At 52.4% G+C, this 16,228-nt stretch overlaps 1 protein-coding gene across 1 annotated transcript; it reads left to right on the top strand.

The window, feature by feature from the left end:
- Window positions 1–650: 650 nt before the first annotated feature.
- Window positions 651–12,545, top strand: MYDGF (myeloid derived growth factor). Its single transcript, XM_070415869.1, has 6 exons — window positions 651–862; window positions 1,871–1,921; window positions 6,176–6,237; window positions 9,076–9,157; window positions 10,351–10,423; window positions 11,952–12,545. Exons 1-6 carry the CDS (start codon window positions 686–688, stop codon window positions 12,029–12,031), a joined length of 525 nt encoding a protein of 174 aa, XP_070271970.1. The 5' UTR covers window positions 651–685; the 3' UTR covers window positions 12,032–12,545.
- The last annotated feature ends 3,683 nt before the right edge of the window (window positions 12,546–16,228 follow it).

Genomic DNA, 16,228 nt, shown 5'->3' with positions numbered 1-16,228 from the left:
CCACCATGCTTTGTCTGGAAGGATGTCGGGAAGATGTCCAGTCTAATTAGCATATTACCCTTTTATTAATATATATTGCAATCCAGCATTTGGGGCAGGAATCCAGAGGTGCGTCCCGGGGGGCTCCATGACGCTGCAGTCTCATTTTTGGTGATGTTAACTTTGATCACGGGGCTAAGGTGGTGTCTCTATTGTAAAATTACTCTTTTTCTTGTTGTCATTAATGAGTATCTTGGGGGAAAATACTTTGAGTTTATGCAAAAATCCTGTTTCTCATAACTTTCCACCACCCATTTTTAGTATCCATCAAGGGATCTTGGCTGCAACGATTATGAGGTATTTTCCCAGTGGTCATCTTCCATCTCCCTCACGCAGCTTACGTTCACTAGTTTAAACTTTAGTGGCTCCCTTTTCTTTCCCTCCTTCCTTGTACCGTCACTAACTGGAAGAGCTGCGTTTAGTGAGGGCTGACGGAACCGAACCAAGACCACTCAGCGCGCCGGCCCTCCCTGCACGCCCAAGCCCCGCCCCGCCCCCAAGCCCCGCCCCAAGATGGCGGCCAGAGCGGGGCAGGGCGCTCCTGGTCACGTGACCGCGCCGCCGCTGACGTGGCCTCCGGGGGACGCCCAACGTGTCCCTCGCCGCGCCCCGTCCGCCGTCCAGGCCCCGCGGGCCCGATCGCAAGATGGCGGCGCCCAGCGGAAGGAGGAACGGCGGCGACGGTGCGAGCTTGTGGGCTGCGCTGCTCCTGGCGGCCGTGGCGCTGAGGCCCGCAGAAGCGGTGTCCGAGCCCACGACGGTGGCGTTCGACGTGCGGCCCGGCGGCGTCGTGCACACCTTCTCCCAGAACGTGGGCCCTGGGGTAACTGCCGCCGCTGCGCCGGAGGCTTGAGCCAAGTGCCCGCGGGGACGGGTTCTGGGGAGGGGCTGCTGCCTGAGGAGAAGGCGCGGACTTCGGGGGTGCGGCCTCAGTATGAGTGCGGACTTGGGGCACAGTCGCCGGGTTCTGCCCTCAGTCCTTGCCTCCCCTCCCATGCCCAGCCCCAGGCCCAGCCCCAGGCGAGCTCCCAGCCCTTGCAGGCGGGGCGGACCCGGGTGGGGCGAGGGGAGCTGGAGCCTGACGGGTGCGCGGCTCCGGGTCGCGCAGAAGGTCGGTCCCCTTGCAGCTGTGACTGGGAAGTGGACAGACGCTGCTCTTCCTGCCGTTGCACAAGGTCCCCATCTTGCGTGTCACTGAAGGGTGAGGCCAGGCCCTCCTTTCCTGGGGCCGCAGGCCGACGTCTAGCCCAGCCCTGTCCCCAGCTGGTTGGAGAAGTCGCTGCCTCTTCATCCTCCTCCTCCTCCGCCTCTGTGAGAGTATCGATTGCAGCTGTTTGTGGAATGCTCGCCTACAGCCTGGTGCTGTGCCGGGTGCTCTCTGTGTCAGGCCTGTTTTGCAGAGGAAGGAGCAGAGGCTCAGAGAGGTTTGCACCTGTCCGAGAGCCACAGCAGCGCAGATACGGCCCCCAGGCGTTTGTGCGTCCAAAGCGGGCCTGCAGGTGTCCCAGAGCCCTAGCTCCTCGAGGGGTGGGCGTTAGAGGGGGTGGCCTCCTCCTCCCCGTTCTGTATTCCCAGGAAGCCACGTGGGTTTGTCCCGACCCAGGCGCTCACTAGTAGGGAGGCAGGAAGGGGACTTCTGGGTTGTCAGTCACCGGGCGGCCTTGCTTGCAGGGCTGGCTTCTGGGACCCCCGCCAGCGGAGTCTGCCTCTGCCTCCTTCCCCTTCGGTGTAGGTTTTTAAAAGCAGGATCCTCTCAGACATCCCAGGATCCTGCCCCTTCAGAACTGAGGATTACACCCTATCGAGCCTTCCTTTCCATTCCGTTTTCTAGGACAAGTATACGTGTGTCTTCACCTATGCTTCTCAAGGAGGGACCAACGAGGTGAGTTGTACAAAATGCCATGTTGTCATACGGAGATGCTCTCCCGGGACAATGGGGTTGTCACGGGTGGTTAACTTACACTCATGGAATTCTTCTTAACCAGTAAACGCGAGAGTGCTCACGTTAAATAGTGGTGGCAGTTCCACTCGTGATTCCACAGAGTGAATGGATGTCGGGACAGCAGGAGGGACATGAGATGTGAATCTGCCATTCCCAAGAGGCTCCATTAGAGGTGTCGCATCTGTTTTCTGTGCTGACTAACAAATCACCATGAACTTAGCAGCTTAAAACAACACCCGTTTATCATCCTTCCGTTCTGGAGGTCAGAAGTCCTGGTGGTCAGGGGGGTGCTTCGTAAGCTAAAATCGAGGCGTCAGGCCGCCTGGGCTTCCATCTTCCAGGCTCGATTTGTTGTCAGAATTCAGTTCTTTACAATGTAAGGCTGAGGGCCCCCTTTCCTTGCTGGCCATTTTCTCCACTTGATGGCAAAAGAGGAAGTGAAATAGATTCTAAGCACCAGCGGTCGCCAACCTTTCGGACCTCAGGGACCACCAGTGGTCCGAGGACCAGGACCACCGGTTGACGACTGCTGCTTTAGACGGTGAGAGCGGCCTCTGCTGGCAGCAAGGACACAAGGGCTTCAGTCCTACAATCACAAAGAACTGATTCTGCCACCACGAGTAGAGTTGGAAGAAGGCCCCAAACTCCAATGGGAATACGGTCTGACCTTCCCCTTGATTTTGCTTGTGAGAGAGCAAAGGAGCAGCCCCACCATACCCAGGCTTCCTTACCCCCATGTACCTCATCCCCCCCACTTTGATAACCATCAGCTGGTTCTCTATGTCTCTGGGTCTGTTTCTGTTTTGTTTTTTTATTCATTTGTTTTGTTTTTTTAGATTGCACATATAAGTGAAACCATGTGGTGTTTGTCTTTCTCTTTCTGACTTATTTCACTTAGCACAATTACACTCTAGGTCCATCCTTATTGTTGCAAGCGGAAAGATTTCATTTCTTTTTAGTGCTGAGTAATATTCCATAGTGTATACATACCACATCCTCGTGAGGCAGCCTTGTGTGAGTACGCAGCTGCACGTTGCTAGTTCTGGACCTTCTCTGGGTGGGGCACCCCCACGTACACAGCACTGCCCCACTCACTCCACGTGAGCCCTGTGTGGGTACCCCAACATTTTGCTAACTCCGAATCTTCATTGGGTGGGGAGGCCCCTGTGAGCACACAGTAGCACTTCACTACCTCTGTACTTATTCTGGCCAGGGTAGCCCTGTAGGCCGGTACTGCAATATTTTGCTAGCTTTGCACTTTCACCGGGGGAGGGGGCTCCATGTGCACACACAGCCCAGTGGGACACCCTGTCATACCTGCTGGGTCAACCTCAGGTGGAGGGGCCCCTTGTATGCATGCTATGGCACCCTCCTCTTCCTGCTGGGTCTAGCTGGAACTGGCTGAGGACCTGCTACAGCACCCTACAGTTTGGCCAGAGAACCTGGATGGGGAGGGGAAACATAAATAACTAGAGGCCTGGTGCACAAAAATTTGTGCACTGGGGGGTGGGGGTCCCCCAGCCCGGCCTCTGCCCTCTCGTAGTCTGGGACCCCTCGGGAGATAACGACCTGCTGGCTTAGGCCTGCTCCCAGGTGGCAGAGGGCAGGCCCATTCCCTAAGTGCAGCCCCTGGTCAGGCTCAGAGCAGGGCTGATTGGGGAGTTGGGGCACCGCCCCATCATGCACAGAGCAGGGCGGATTGGGAGGTTGCGATGCCACCCTCAGTCACGCTCAGGGTAGGGCCGATTGGGGGGTTGGGGCACCGCCCCCTGTCACACTCAAGGCAGGGTCGATGGGGAGGTTGCGGCGCCACCCCCTGTCACGCACAGAGCAGGGCCGATCAGGGGGTTGGGGCGCCGCCACTGTCACACTCAGGGCAGGGCTGATGGAGAGGTTATGGCTCTACCCTGTCACACACAGAGCAGGGCCCGTGGGTGGGGGGGGGCATTGGGGTGCCGCACCCTCTCACACACACAGCCGCAGGGCAATCGGGATTGGGGAGCTCCCCCCTATCCGGCACAGAGCAGGGCTGATCAGGGGGTTGGGGCGCCTTCACCTGTCAGGAACAGAGCAGGGCGGATAGGGAGGTTGTGGCCCCGCCCCCTGTCACACACAGAGCCGCAGGGTGATCAGGGGGTTTGGGCGCTGCCCCCTGTCACGCTGATCCCGGTGCCGGGAGCCTCGCTGCTCCGCTGATCCTGGTGCCAGGAGGCATATTACCCTTTTACTATATAGGATAGAGGCCTGGTGCACGGGTAGGGGCCGGCTGGTTTGCCCTGAAGGGTGTCCTGGATCAGGGTGGGGGTCCCCACTGGGGTGCCTGGCCAGGCTGGCTGAGGGGCTGAGGGCTGTTTTCCGGCTGGCAGGTGACTAAAAGCTCCCAACCGCTCCTTGTTTTCTTTTTTTTTTTTTTATTCTGGGCCAGCTTTAGCTCTGAGGCCTCGCTGCTGAAAACATTGATACAATGTTGCGGTCCGGGGCTGACTGAAAGCCGGTTTCTGGGGTTTTGTTTAGCTTCTTATTTGCAACATAGTACATAGTTGCTTAGAGTTGCAGCTGAGAGGCCAGCAAGTTAGGCAGGGAACGTTGGAGTCTGCAGTCACTGGAACAAGCAAGCCTTCCTGCTCGCTTCAGTGCATGGCTGCTGGCCACCGTCTTGGCTGACAGTTAATTTGCATAAGGATATGCTGATTAGCCAATGGGAAGGGTAGCGGTCGTATGCTAATTACCATGTTTCTCTTTTATTAGTGTAGATGGCGCTCACTGGTTCCTCTGGTCTGGGCTTCTCAGCTCCCAGAGAGCTTTCTCAGCCTTCTCTGTGAGGTTTCTGTGTCTTGGTTGTGCAGAAGCTGTATAATTGGCTCACAGCTGTCTCTCAGGAGGAAGTGCACTAAGTATTTCATGTGCTCTAGGAGGGGATGAGCTCTGTGTCCACCTACACCGCCATCTTGGACCTGCTTTTTGAATTACACACTTGAAAAGGGTGAATTGTACAGTATGTGTAAACTAGTAATTTGTTCCTACATGGGTGCTCCAGGCAAAAGGCATCTAAGTGACCATTTACTCCCATTTAATTAACATAAAAATGGCCTTGTTCCCATTAATGAAAAAGCTTTGATGTTAAATGGAGAGTACCAGTAATCTGAGTCCATTATTACTCTTGGGAGGGACTGTAAACTCATTTACTAACAAATGGTGAAAGTGCCTTAGGCAGCCTGGAACATAAGAGCAGGTTTTCCATTTCCTTTTGGCCAGATTTCCAGAGGCCATAAAAATTAGAATACATAGGTAGTGGGGTGTTTTGGAACCAGTTTAAATTTTTAATTTTTTTAAATATATACTTTTACTGATTTCAGAGAGGAAGGGAGAGGAAAAGAGAGAGATAGAAACATCAATGATAAGAGAGAATCATTGATCGGCTGCCTCTTGCACACCCCACACTGGGGATTGAGCCTGCAACCCAGGCATGTGCCCTGACTGGGAATCGAACCGTGACCTTCTGGTTCATAGATTGGTGCTCAACCACTGAGCCACTCTGGCCGGGCTAAAATTTTAATTTTTAAATGGCTAATACATTCACATCATCCAAAAAGAAAAACATATAAAAGGTTGACAGTGTCTTCTACTAGTCTAGTTCCTGCCCACATCCTACAGGTATCCACAATTATTAAAATCTTGTGTCTTTTCTGAGAACTTTATGCCTCTGCAAGCAGGCATGAATGTATTATCTTTCCTTTTTTTCTTTTCTTTTTTCTTAATAGACATTCTTTTTTAGGGCAGGTTTAGGTTCACAGCAAAATTGAGCAGAAGGCATAGAGATTTTAATGTATCTTCTTGCCCCTCCCCACATGCACAGGCTCTCCTGTTGTCAGCATCCCCCACCAGCATAGTGAACCTACATTGACATATCATTGTCACCCCAAGTTCATAGTTGACGTTAGGGCTTACTCTTGCTGTGCATTTTGTGGGTGTGATCAGATGTATAATGACGTGTATCCCTATTGCAGTATCATGTAGAGCAGTTTCACTGCCCCTGAGCAGAGTGTGGGAGCACCTGGAAGCCAAGCTCCAGCGGGAGGTCCAGGAAAGGTTCACTCACTTTGCAGAACTGGAAGCAGACGGGCAGCTCTCAGCTAGCCTGCGCTCGCCAGGCTGTGTGTTCCGGACTGACCCATGTCTTCCTCCTCTCCCCAGAAGTGGCAGATGAGCCTGGGGACCAGCGAAGACCACCAGCACTTCACCTGCACCATCTGGAGGTGAGCTGTGGGCCTCAGCAGTGGGGTGTCCTGGGCGGTGAGTGGACTGCTGCTCTGGGCAGCCGGGAAAGAGAGGGGCAGACACTCCAATAGGGTCCTGCACCCCTAGAGTGGCACACGGAGTGCCACAGAGGGAGGACTTCTTTATGCTTCTGCCAGCAGGCATGAATGTACTCTCTTACCTTCTTTTTTGTTTTTATTTTTCTTAATAGACATATTTTTTAGAGCAGTTTTAGGTTCACGGCAAAATTGAGCAGAAAGCAGAGAGATTTTGATGTATCTTCTTGCCCCTCCCCACATGCACAGCTCCCCTGTTGTCAGCATCCCCCACCAGAGTGGGACATTGGTTGGCAGGGACCGGAGAGCTCCCCAGGGAAGCGCACTGACACTGAGGCCAAGAGGAGGTGTGGGGATTGCAGAACTGCAGTCCAGGCAGTAGCCACAGCACCAGAGAGAGGGGTCAGGCTCCCCAGATGCTCACCTGCCACTGTCACCCTCCGTCATACTCATGGTCATGGGCTCCGCCTCCCTGCCAGGGACTGATGTCTTGTTCACCCTTCTTGTTACCCCTCTGCTGGTGCCTCCTTGAGGGAGTGGTAAGCCGGGGAAGGGATGGAGGAAAGGGAGTGCGTGGCCCTGTGTGGGGACGAGGGTGATGGGACTTCATGGAATCGTGTCCCTTCTGTGCTGGGCTCTTCTGCCTCGTATGTGTCACCTTACCAGTGGTTCTCAACCTTCCTAATGGCGCGACCCTTTAATACAGTTCCTCATGTTGTGGTGACCCCCAACCATAACATTATTTTCGTTGCTACTTCATAACTGTAATTTTGCTACTGTTATGAATCGTAATGTAAATATCTCATATGCAGGATGTATTTTCATTGCTCGCGACCCACAGGTTGAGAACCGCTGCGACTTAAGCAGAGCCAAGTTCTCGAGCATTTGTTGTGTGCCCGACAGAAAGTCCAAGCTGTGGCTTCACCCTCAGTAGACCGGGGTCCACACAGGGGACAGATCAACAAATTGGACACAGTGGGAGAGCAGGGACTCGCCATTAATGAAAGGAAGTGGCGCATTTTTTTCTTTATTGAATTTATTGGGGTGACATTGGTTAATAAAAAATAAGTTTGAGGTATACAATAAGGACACGACACTTTTTTAAATGCATTTTTAAATGTTTTTATTGATTTTTAGAGAGAGGAAAGGAGAGGGTCAGATAGAAACATGATGTATCATCAGTCAGCTGCCTCCTGTATGCCCCCTAATGGGGATCGAGCCTGCAACCCGGGCATGTGCCCTGACCAGGAATAGAACCAGGGACCTCTTGGCATATGGGTCAATGCTCAACCACTGAGCAACACTGGCCAGGCTTAATGCATTTTTTAAATCCTCACCCGATGATATGTTCTTTGATTTTTAGAGGGGGGGGAGAGAGAGGAATATTGATTATTTGCCTCCCATACGTGCCCCGATCAGGGATTGAACCTACAACCTTTTTTTGGTGTACAGGATGATGCTCCAACCAACTGAGCCACCCAGCCAGGGCGACACAGCACGTTTTAATCACACTTGCAGGTGTCATCCCACAGTCTCAGTGCTAAGCAAGCAGCAGGTACTTACTAAGTGCTATTGGGAAGATTTTTGCCTTTCTGCTGCACGGCCCCAGGGGCCAGACGCCCAGCATCCTCACAGGTCATACCCTGCCTGTGCCACATCTCCTGGCCTCAGAGAGAAGTATCACAAGGAAGGAGCCAGGGACCCCCCTCATTACAGGGAAGGCTTGTTACAGGGTGCATTCTACCGTGTGCACATCGCTGCCTCTCACAGGGTATGTGAGCTACCAGCCCTCGGGGGGCACAGACCCAGGCCCTGCAGGCCCAAGGACTCACTGAGCCCGACACCTGCTCACCGTGGGGCCACCTGCTCAGCCTCCAGATTTAGACATGGACTGACCCTCCATCCATGCAGAGGTTTTGAGAATCTGGGAGACTCTCTGGGTGCCACCTCTTTATCCCTTCCACCTCCCCTCCCACCCCGTCGCTAACACCTTCTCCCTGGCCTCCCTGCTGCCTTCTCTGTTCCCCACCCCATTACGTCTGCTTTTCACACAATGGCCGGTTGGAGCTCTTCATACTGCAGACATCATCACCCCCTTGTTGGCACCTGTCCTCCTCTCTTTTCTTGTGTTAATCCTCACCCAATATTTTTCTATTGATTTTTAGAGAGATGGGAGAGAGAGAGAGAGGAACATCGATGTCAGAGATCACATCGATCAGTTGCCTCCCACACATGCCCTGACCAGGGCCAGGGATCGGGCCTGCAACTGAGGTATGTGCCCTTGACCGGAATCGAACCCGGAACCCTTCAGTCCACGGGCTGACACATGATCCACTGAGCAAAACCGGCTAGGGCACCAGTCCTCCTCCCTTGGCTCCTCTCTCTGCTCTGGCCATACTGACCTCATGTTTATTAATTGCCCCACTTGCACCCTCTGAGGGCCCTTTGCAGCAACCATTTCCTCTGCCTGGGCCAGCCCTCCCCCCTGCTTCCTAGTTCACTCCTCTATTTCTCACCCTCCAGGATGTTGCTGTGGCCCCCATGCAATACCTGGATATTGTTGGCACTCGATAAAAAGCATTTGGTGAAAGAGCATGAGGGTCCCTGCCCTAGAACAGCTTGCCTTCAGAAGGGGAAAGAGGCTTGTCAGTAAACCAGCCAGAAGAATGTTCTGGAAAAGGAAAGGGAATGATGTTGAGGGGCCCCATCCACACTTCCCAGTCAGCAGTGCTTGGAAACACGTGACCCTGGGCTGATCCCTCGCCTGACCTTTCTCTGCAGGCCCCAGGGCAAGTCCTACCTGTACTTCACACAGTTCAAGGCAGAGGTGCGAGGTGCGGAGATCGAGTACGGCATGGCCTACGTGAGTATCGCTGTGCCCTTGGGGTGGGTGCCTGAGGTGTCCCCTGGGAGACAGGCAGGATGAGGAGGTGACATAACTTGGAAGAACGTGGGACACTGCCGACCCCAGGTTTGGAGGCGCAGGGGAAGAGGCGGTGGTGGTGCCCAAAGCAGGACCTGCTGACCTCCAGAGACAACAGGAAGTGGACACCCCGGCGTCACCCTCCTACTGCCTGCCAGTCTCCTGCTGGGGCCCCCATTGGAAAGGCCAGCAGGAAGCTAGAGGGCAGGGTTGCCTGGAAGCTCAGCTCTGGGACACGAAGAGGGACCGCAAGGGTGGCAGTGGCCCTGAGGCAGGCGGGTGGCTCACGGTATGTGTGTGGGTGTCACATCCTTGGCCCCAGAGACCTGTGGTTCACAGCCTGGGCAGAGCCTTCTGCGCACGCCTGACCCCACAGCCCTTTCCAGAGGCCGCCACACTGAGAGCCTGCCATGTTCCCACCACCCTCACCAGTTCAGGGTCAGCCAAGAGCAGAACCAGCAGGAGACCGGCAGCCAGGTAGAGAGTGTTTGCCAGGAAGCGGCTTCTGCCACAGGGACTGACCAAGCAGCTCTGGAGTCCAGAGGCCAGGCAGGCTGGAGGCAGGGCTGGGTGTGGTTTCTTGAGGGAAGCCACCGCTCTGCTCCGAAGATCGCGCACAGTGATTGAGTCAGGGCCACCCAGGGCATCAAGGAGAAGAACCCGTTCAGGATGGGCTTTTATCACACGCACAGAACACTGCACAGCAGCACCTAGAGACAGTCAGTGCACAACTGCAGACATGGCTGCTCCAAGGTGACACATCAGACACACACCTTTGAACTAATGACTCTCCAGGGTCCCTTTAAAACTCTCTTTTAGCTCATTTGAGAGCACAGTTCTAATTTTTAAAAATTACATTCAAGAGACTGCTGTGCTTGTCCCATTTTCATAAATTAAGGAAAAATTGAATTAAATACCTTCTTACGAGGATTTGCAGTGAAGGCACGAAGTTTGAAGCCAGTTGACAATCTCTTAAGTAGATTAGCAGCCACTTCTCCTGGGTTCTCTATGTGCTCAGAAAAGTGTCACCGGCTCTTCAGTGAACGCACGGGGTCTTAGTCTGTGCCTCTTGGGAAAGCAAACCAAATCGTGTTCTTTCCTGATTAGGAAAGTTTCCACTTTTTCCCTTTCAGTCTAAAGCTGCGTTTGAAAGAGAGAGTGACGTTCCCCTGAAAAATGAGGAATTTGAAGTGACCAAAACAGCAGGTGTGTAAGGGTGGATTGTGGACATGGAACCCAGATACTGGGGGAGGTGGGAGGTGACAACAGAGGGCCCTCGGGGCCAAGCGGGGAGGGACGACAGTTGCAGGGCACATCCGGGCTGCAGGCCAGGCATCCGTAACCGTTCCTGTAAAGGGCCCCACCGTAAACATTTTCAGTTTTGTGGGACCGATGGCCTCTGTTGCAACTGCTCAACCTGCCCCCATCGGGCAAAGGGCAGCCACGTGTCAGTGAATGGATGTGGCTACGTTTTAACAAAACTTTAATACTTTATGAGCTTGGAAATGTGAATGTCACGTCACTTCCCGTGTCACAAAATACCATTTTCTTTAGATTTTTGTTAAAATGCCCTTAGCTCAAGAGTGGTGGGTCACACTGTGCCAATCCCTGACTGATAGCTCGTGGTCCATGGGAGAGCTGTGACCTCCACACGGCCTGGCTGTCCTGGGCTCTGTGACCAGGAACAGCTTCAAGATTGGGACCTCCAGCCCTGGCCGGTGTTCTCAGTGGTTAGAGTGTTGGCCTGCACACCAAAGGGTCACAGGTTTGATTCCTGATCAAGGGCATGTACCTGGGTTGCAGGTTGCATCCTCAGCCCTGGTTGGAGCATATGCAGGAGGCAACCAATCGATGTTTCTCTGTCTTCGCCCCCCTCTCTCTCTCGAGTGAGGATTAACAAAACAAAAAAAAAGATTGGGACCTCCTGAAAGCCACCCACCCCAGTCCTCTGAGCCATGTTTAGCCACAAAGGGCAGTTGCTGAACAGAAAGAGGTGGGGAGCTCTGAAGTTGGGGCTTGGCGTTCCAGAGCAAGGGTGGACAAATGAGTGGTTAGGATAATGGACATGGGAGCTAGCTGGGGAGGGGTGGGGGGGGATGCCCTGAGGGTCCTGGGTTTCAGGGGAAAGATGAGGTGAAGGAACCCATGTGGCTATGGATGTCATTAGGCACGAAACCCTGGGAAGAAGATGGCATGGCAGTGCTTTAGGGAGGAGGAGCCTGAGCCTAGATGGAGCCCCACTTGCAGGCCCTTGAGGACGTGGGGACCTTCAGGGTAGAGGCCAAGGACAGAGGATGTTAGGTTTCGGGCAGACCCTGAGCCCGAGGGCACACAGAATTGCACAGGGAGTCAGGGGCTGGCTAGGTGTGGCGGATGCGTTTGCAGATTCCCTGGCCCTGCTGTAAAGCATCATGTGGTCCTAGAACAAGTTTGCCAGTGTGAACAGGAGGTGATACAGCCTGGCCCCACCCATTCATTTGCAGTGTGGCCCAATGACCATAATTCCACACCTTGAACTTCCCTGTGGACTCCCACCGCCCCCAGGAAAGGCCCACCAACCTCTTCACGTTTTTTCTGTCTCTCACCCATAAGACTCTCCGGGCTGGGGTTCTTTCCACATGCAGTTAGCTTTGGGGACTGCTCCCCTGCTCTGCCAGTCCCCACCGGGCCCTACCCTGACCCAAGAGCATGTGGGCAGTCTCAAGGGCCCTACCATGCATTTCTTATTTTGCAGTGTCCCACAGGCCCGGGGCATTCAAGGCTGAGCTGTCCAAGCTGGTGATCGTGGCCAAGGCGTCACGCAGTGAGCTGTGACCAGCAGCCCCCTTGAGGGCGGCTTCCTCTCATCTCTGCTGAAAGGGCGGTGCCCTGTGAGATCCGGCACATGTTTGGCTTTCTAGGGGGCACTGTTGGTTTTCTGCCTGGCTGATGTTGCCCTCCTCAGACGGGTTCCAGGGTGGGACAAAGTCCAGGGGGCCAGGAGGTTGAGCGGTGCTGTGCCCCCCCTCCCAGGCCCCATCTCCCCAGCACCACCACCACACACACCCTGCCCCCGCTCTTCTGAACACAGAGTGTGGATCTGAGCCCGCTGCTGCTTGTCGTACCAGGAGAGGCATCAGCACAGGTGGGGGGCCGCAGCTTTCTAAAGCCAGCATGTCTCCCTTGGGATCAGGCCAGACTCCGGATGCTCCGGGGAAGAGTAGTCCTGCTGCCCTCTGACCTCAGGTTGACTGTTTTCTTACAACTTCCCCAGGAGACCACCTTCCAGACTAGCTGGGAAGAAGTGAAATGTCCTTTTGTATTTAAATAAATAAGAGTTTAAAAGGAACTGCATGGACTGGGTGTCTGGTGCTGGTGCCCGCCTGGCAGGGCGTGAGGGGCAAGGGCCCAGGGGTGACAACAGAAGGAGGCTGGCTGCCCTCACTCCCCTTCTCTGTTGGAAACAGGTGGGCTGTGTCTCCCAAGACACGGAGTTTGAGGCACAGCGTTTCTCTAGGGACAAAAGCAGCGAGATCTGAGGGAGGCAGCGTGAGCCTGCTCCTAGGCCCGGGCACTGCAACTCCCTGAACACGTCAGGCAGACCCGCCACACCCAGCAGGTCACACAGGGCCCTGGTGGGGGGTGAGCACTCCAGGGCCGACCTGCTCTTTTGACCCAGGTGTTGGCTTTGCTTAGTTTTCTAAAGCCAGTTTGTAGTAGGATGACTTAAAAAAAAAAATCACAGGCAAACAAAAATAAATGAAACCCAAATCAGAGGTGCCCTGGTCTCCCAGCTGTGGGGGGGCTGGGAGCCTGACCTGAGCCTAACTTCTGTGTCTTCACGAGCAAACAAGGAAAAGAAACCGTGTGGCTATGAATCGGGGTCCCTCCTAATTGGAATCACCATGTTGGATCAACGGAGGCCTCTCTCTACCTTTCACTCCCCTGTGCCGACCTGAGGGCCTGGACACTGCTAAGCCCCACCTGCCAGAGCAGCAGTGGGCTGGGAGCATTTGGGGTCCTGTCCGAAGCCTCACCTGGAAGAAGCAGAGCAAGGCTCTCCTCTGTCCACACCCCCGGCGGGCCCTGCAGTCAGACAGTGTCAGATCGGGGTCATGAGCGTGAAGAATAACTTCTCAGAACAGCCATCGAAGAGGTGTGCCACAGAATTTAGTAATTAGTGCCATGAGATGAAAAAGGTTAAAAATCACTGCACTAGGGGGAATCAACAACAGATTAGATGAAGCAGAGGATCAAGTCAGCGATTTGGAAGACAAGATAGTGGAAAATACCCAATTAGGACAGCAAAAAGAAAAAAATTTTAAATGAAGGTAGTTTGCCCTAGCTGGTTTGGCTCAGTGGATAGAGCATCGGCCTGCAGAATGAAGGGGCACATGCCTGGGTTGCAGGCTTGATCCCTGGTAGGGGGCATATAGGAGGCAGCCAATCAATGATTCTCTCTTATCGTTGATGTTTCTCTTTGCTTCTCCCCTCCTCTCTGAAATCAATAAAAATATTTTCTTAATAATTTTTTTTAAATGAAGGTAGTTTCAGGACCTCTGGGACAACCTCAGGCATACCAACATTCCATCATAAGGGTACCAGAAGAAGAAAGAGCAAGGGATAGAAAACCTATTTGAGCCCTAGCCAGTTTGGCTCAGTGATAGAGCGTCGGTCTGCTGACTGAAGGGTCCCAGGTTCTATTCCAGTCAAGGGCATGTACCTGGGTTGCAGGCTTGATCCCTGGCCCTGGTCAGGGCATGTGAGGGAGGCAACCAATTGATGTGTGTCCCTCCCTCTCTCTCGAATCGATGTTTTTGTCTCTCCCTCCCTTCCACTCTCTCTAGAAATCAATGGAAAAATATCCTCTGGTAAGGATTTAAAAAGGAAAAGAAAACCTATTTGAAGAAGTAATGATGGAAAATTTCCCTACCCTGGCAAAGGAAGCAGACATACAATGCCAGGAAGTGCTGAGTCTCAAAGAGGCCACACCAAGACACATAACAACTAAAATGCCAAAGGTTGAAGACAATCTTAAAGGCAGGTAGTTACCTACAAGGGAGCTCCCACAAAACTCAGCTGAGCCCAACTGGTGTGGCTCAGTGGTTGAGTGTCGACCTACGAACCAGCAAGTCTTGGTTCGATTCCAGTCAGGGTGCATGTCCAGGTTTCAGGTTCCATCCCCAATAGGGGACGTGCAGGAGGCAGCCGATCGATAATTCTCTCTCATCGTTGATGTTTCTCTCTCCCTCTCCCTTCCTCCCTGAAATCAATAAAAAGCATATGTTTTTTTATTTTTTAAATATATTTTATTGATTTTTTACAGAGAGGAAGGGAGAGAGATAGAGAGTTAGAAACATCAATGAGAGAGAAACATCGATCAGCTGCCTCCTGCACATCTCCTACTGGGGATGTGCCCACAACCCAGGTACATGCCCTTGACCGGAATCGAACCTGGGACCTTTCAGTCTGCAGACCGACGCTCTATCGACTGAGCCAAACCGGTTTTGGCAGCATACGTTTTTTTTAAAAAACTACAATGAGATCTCATCTCACACCTGTCAGAATGGCTATCATCAATAAATCAACAAACGACAAATGTTGGCCAGGATGTGGAGAAAAGGAAACCCTCATGCACTGTTGATGGAATTGAAAATTGGTGCAACCACTATGGAAAACAGTATGGAGTTTCCTCAAAAGATTAAAAAGAGAGCAGTCATACCATCTAGCAATTGCACTTCTGGGTATTTATCCAAAGAAAACAAAAACACTTAATTCAAAAAGATAATATGCTGCCCAGCCAGCGTGGCTCACTGGTTAAGCATTGACCTATGAACCAGGAGGTCACAGTTGATTCCCAGTCAGGGCATGTACCTGGGTTGCTGGCTCAATCCCCAGTGTGGGGTGTGCAGGAGGCAGCCAACCAATGATTCTCTTTCATCACTGATGTTTCTCTCTCTCCCTCTCTAAAATAAAAAAAATAAATAATAATATACTTCTCTATGTTCACTGAAGCATTATTTACAGTTGCCAAGATATGGAAGCAGCCTAAGAGCTGATCAGTAGACAAATGGATAAAGGTGTGATGGATATACACAATGGAAAAAGGATGAAATCTTACTATTTACAACAACATGGATGGACCTAGAGGGAATTATGCTAAGTCAGACAAATACCATATGATTTCACTTACATGTGGAATATAAAAAACAAAATGACCTGGTTGCTGTGGCTTGATTGAGCATTGTCCCTTGCACTGAAAGGTTTCCTGTTCGATTCCCAGTCAGGGCATATATCCAGGTTGAGGGAGGCAACCAATCGATGTTTCTGTCTCATCCATGTTTCTTTCCCTCTCCCTTTCTTTCTCTAAATAAATACATACATACATACATAAAGAAAAAAAACACAAAATGAACAAACTCATAGATACAGAGAACAAACTGAAGGCTGCAGATGGGAGGAGATGGGAGGCCAGGTATAAAAGGTGGAGGGATTAAGAAATACAAATTGGCCCTAGCTGGTTTGACTCAGCGGATAGAGCGTCGGCCTGCGGACTCAAGGGTCCCAGGTTCGATTCCGGTCAAGGGCATGTACCTGGTTGCGGGCACATCCCCAGTAGGGGGTGTGCAAGAGGCAGCTGAATCGATGTTTCTCTCTCATCGATGTTTCTAACTCGCTATCCCTCTTCCTCTCCCTTCCTCTCTGTAAAAAAATCAATAAAATATATTTTTAAAAAAAAGAAATACAAATTGCCAGTTATAGTAGTCACAGGGGTATAAAATACAGCCTAGGGAATCCTATATAATCCTATATAATAAAAGGGTAATATGCAAATAGACCAAACGGCAGAACAACCAAACAACCAATCAAAGTAATATTAGTAATATGCTAATGATATGCTAAGGCTGCTCAACCGCTCACTATGACATGCACTGACCACCAGGGGACAGACACTCCAACTGATAGGTTAGCTTGCTGCTGGGGTCTGTTCAATCTGAACTGAGTGAGATGGGCCGGACATGCCCTGGAGCA

The sequence above is a fragment of the Myotis yumanensis genome, unplaced genomic scaffold, assembly GCF_028538775.1.
Source record: "Myotis yumanensis isolate MYYU_CA2020_CCGP unplaced genomic scaffold, mMyoYum1.0.hap1 SCAF_5, whole genome shotgun sequence".
Taxonomy (NCBI): Eukaryota; Metazoa; Chordata; class Mammalia; order Chiroptera; family Vespertilionidae; genus Myotis; species Myotis yumanensis.
This window is presented reverse-complemented; position numbering and strand designations above follow the sequence as displayed.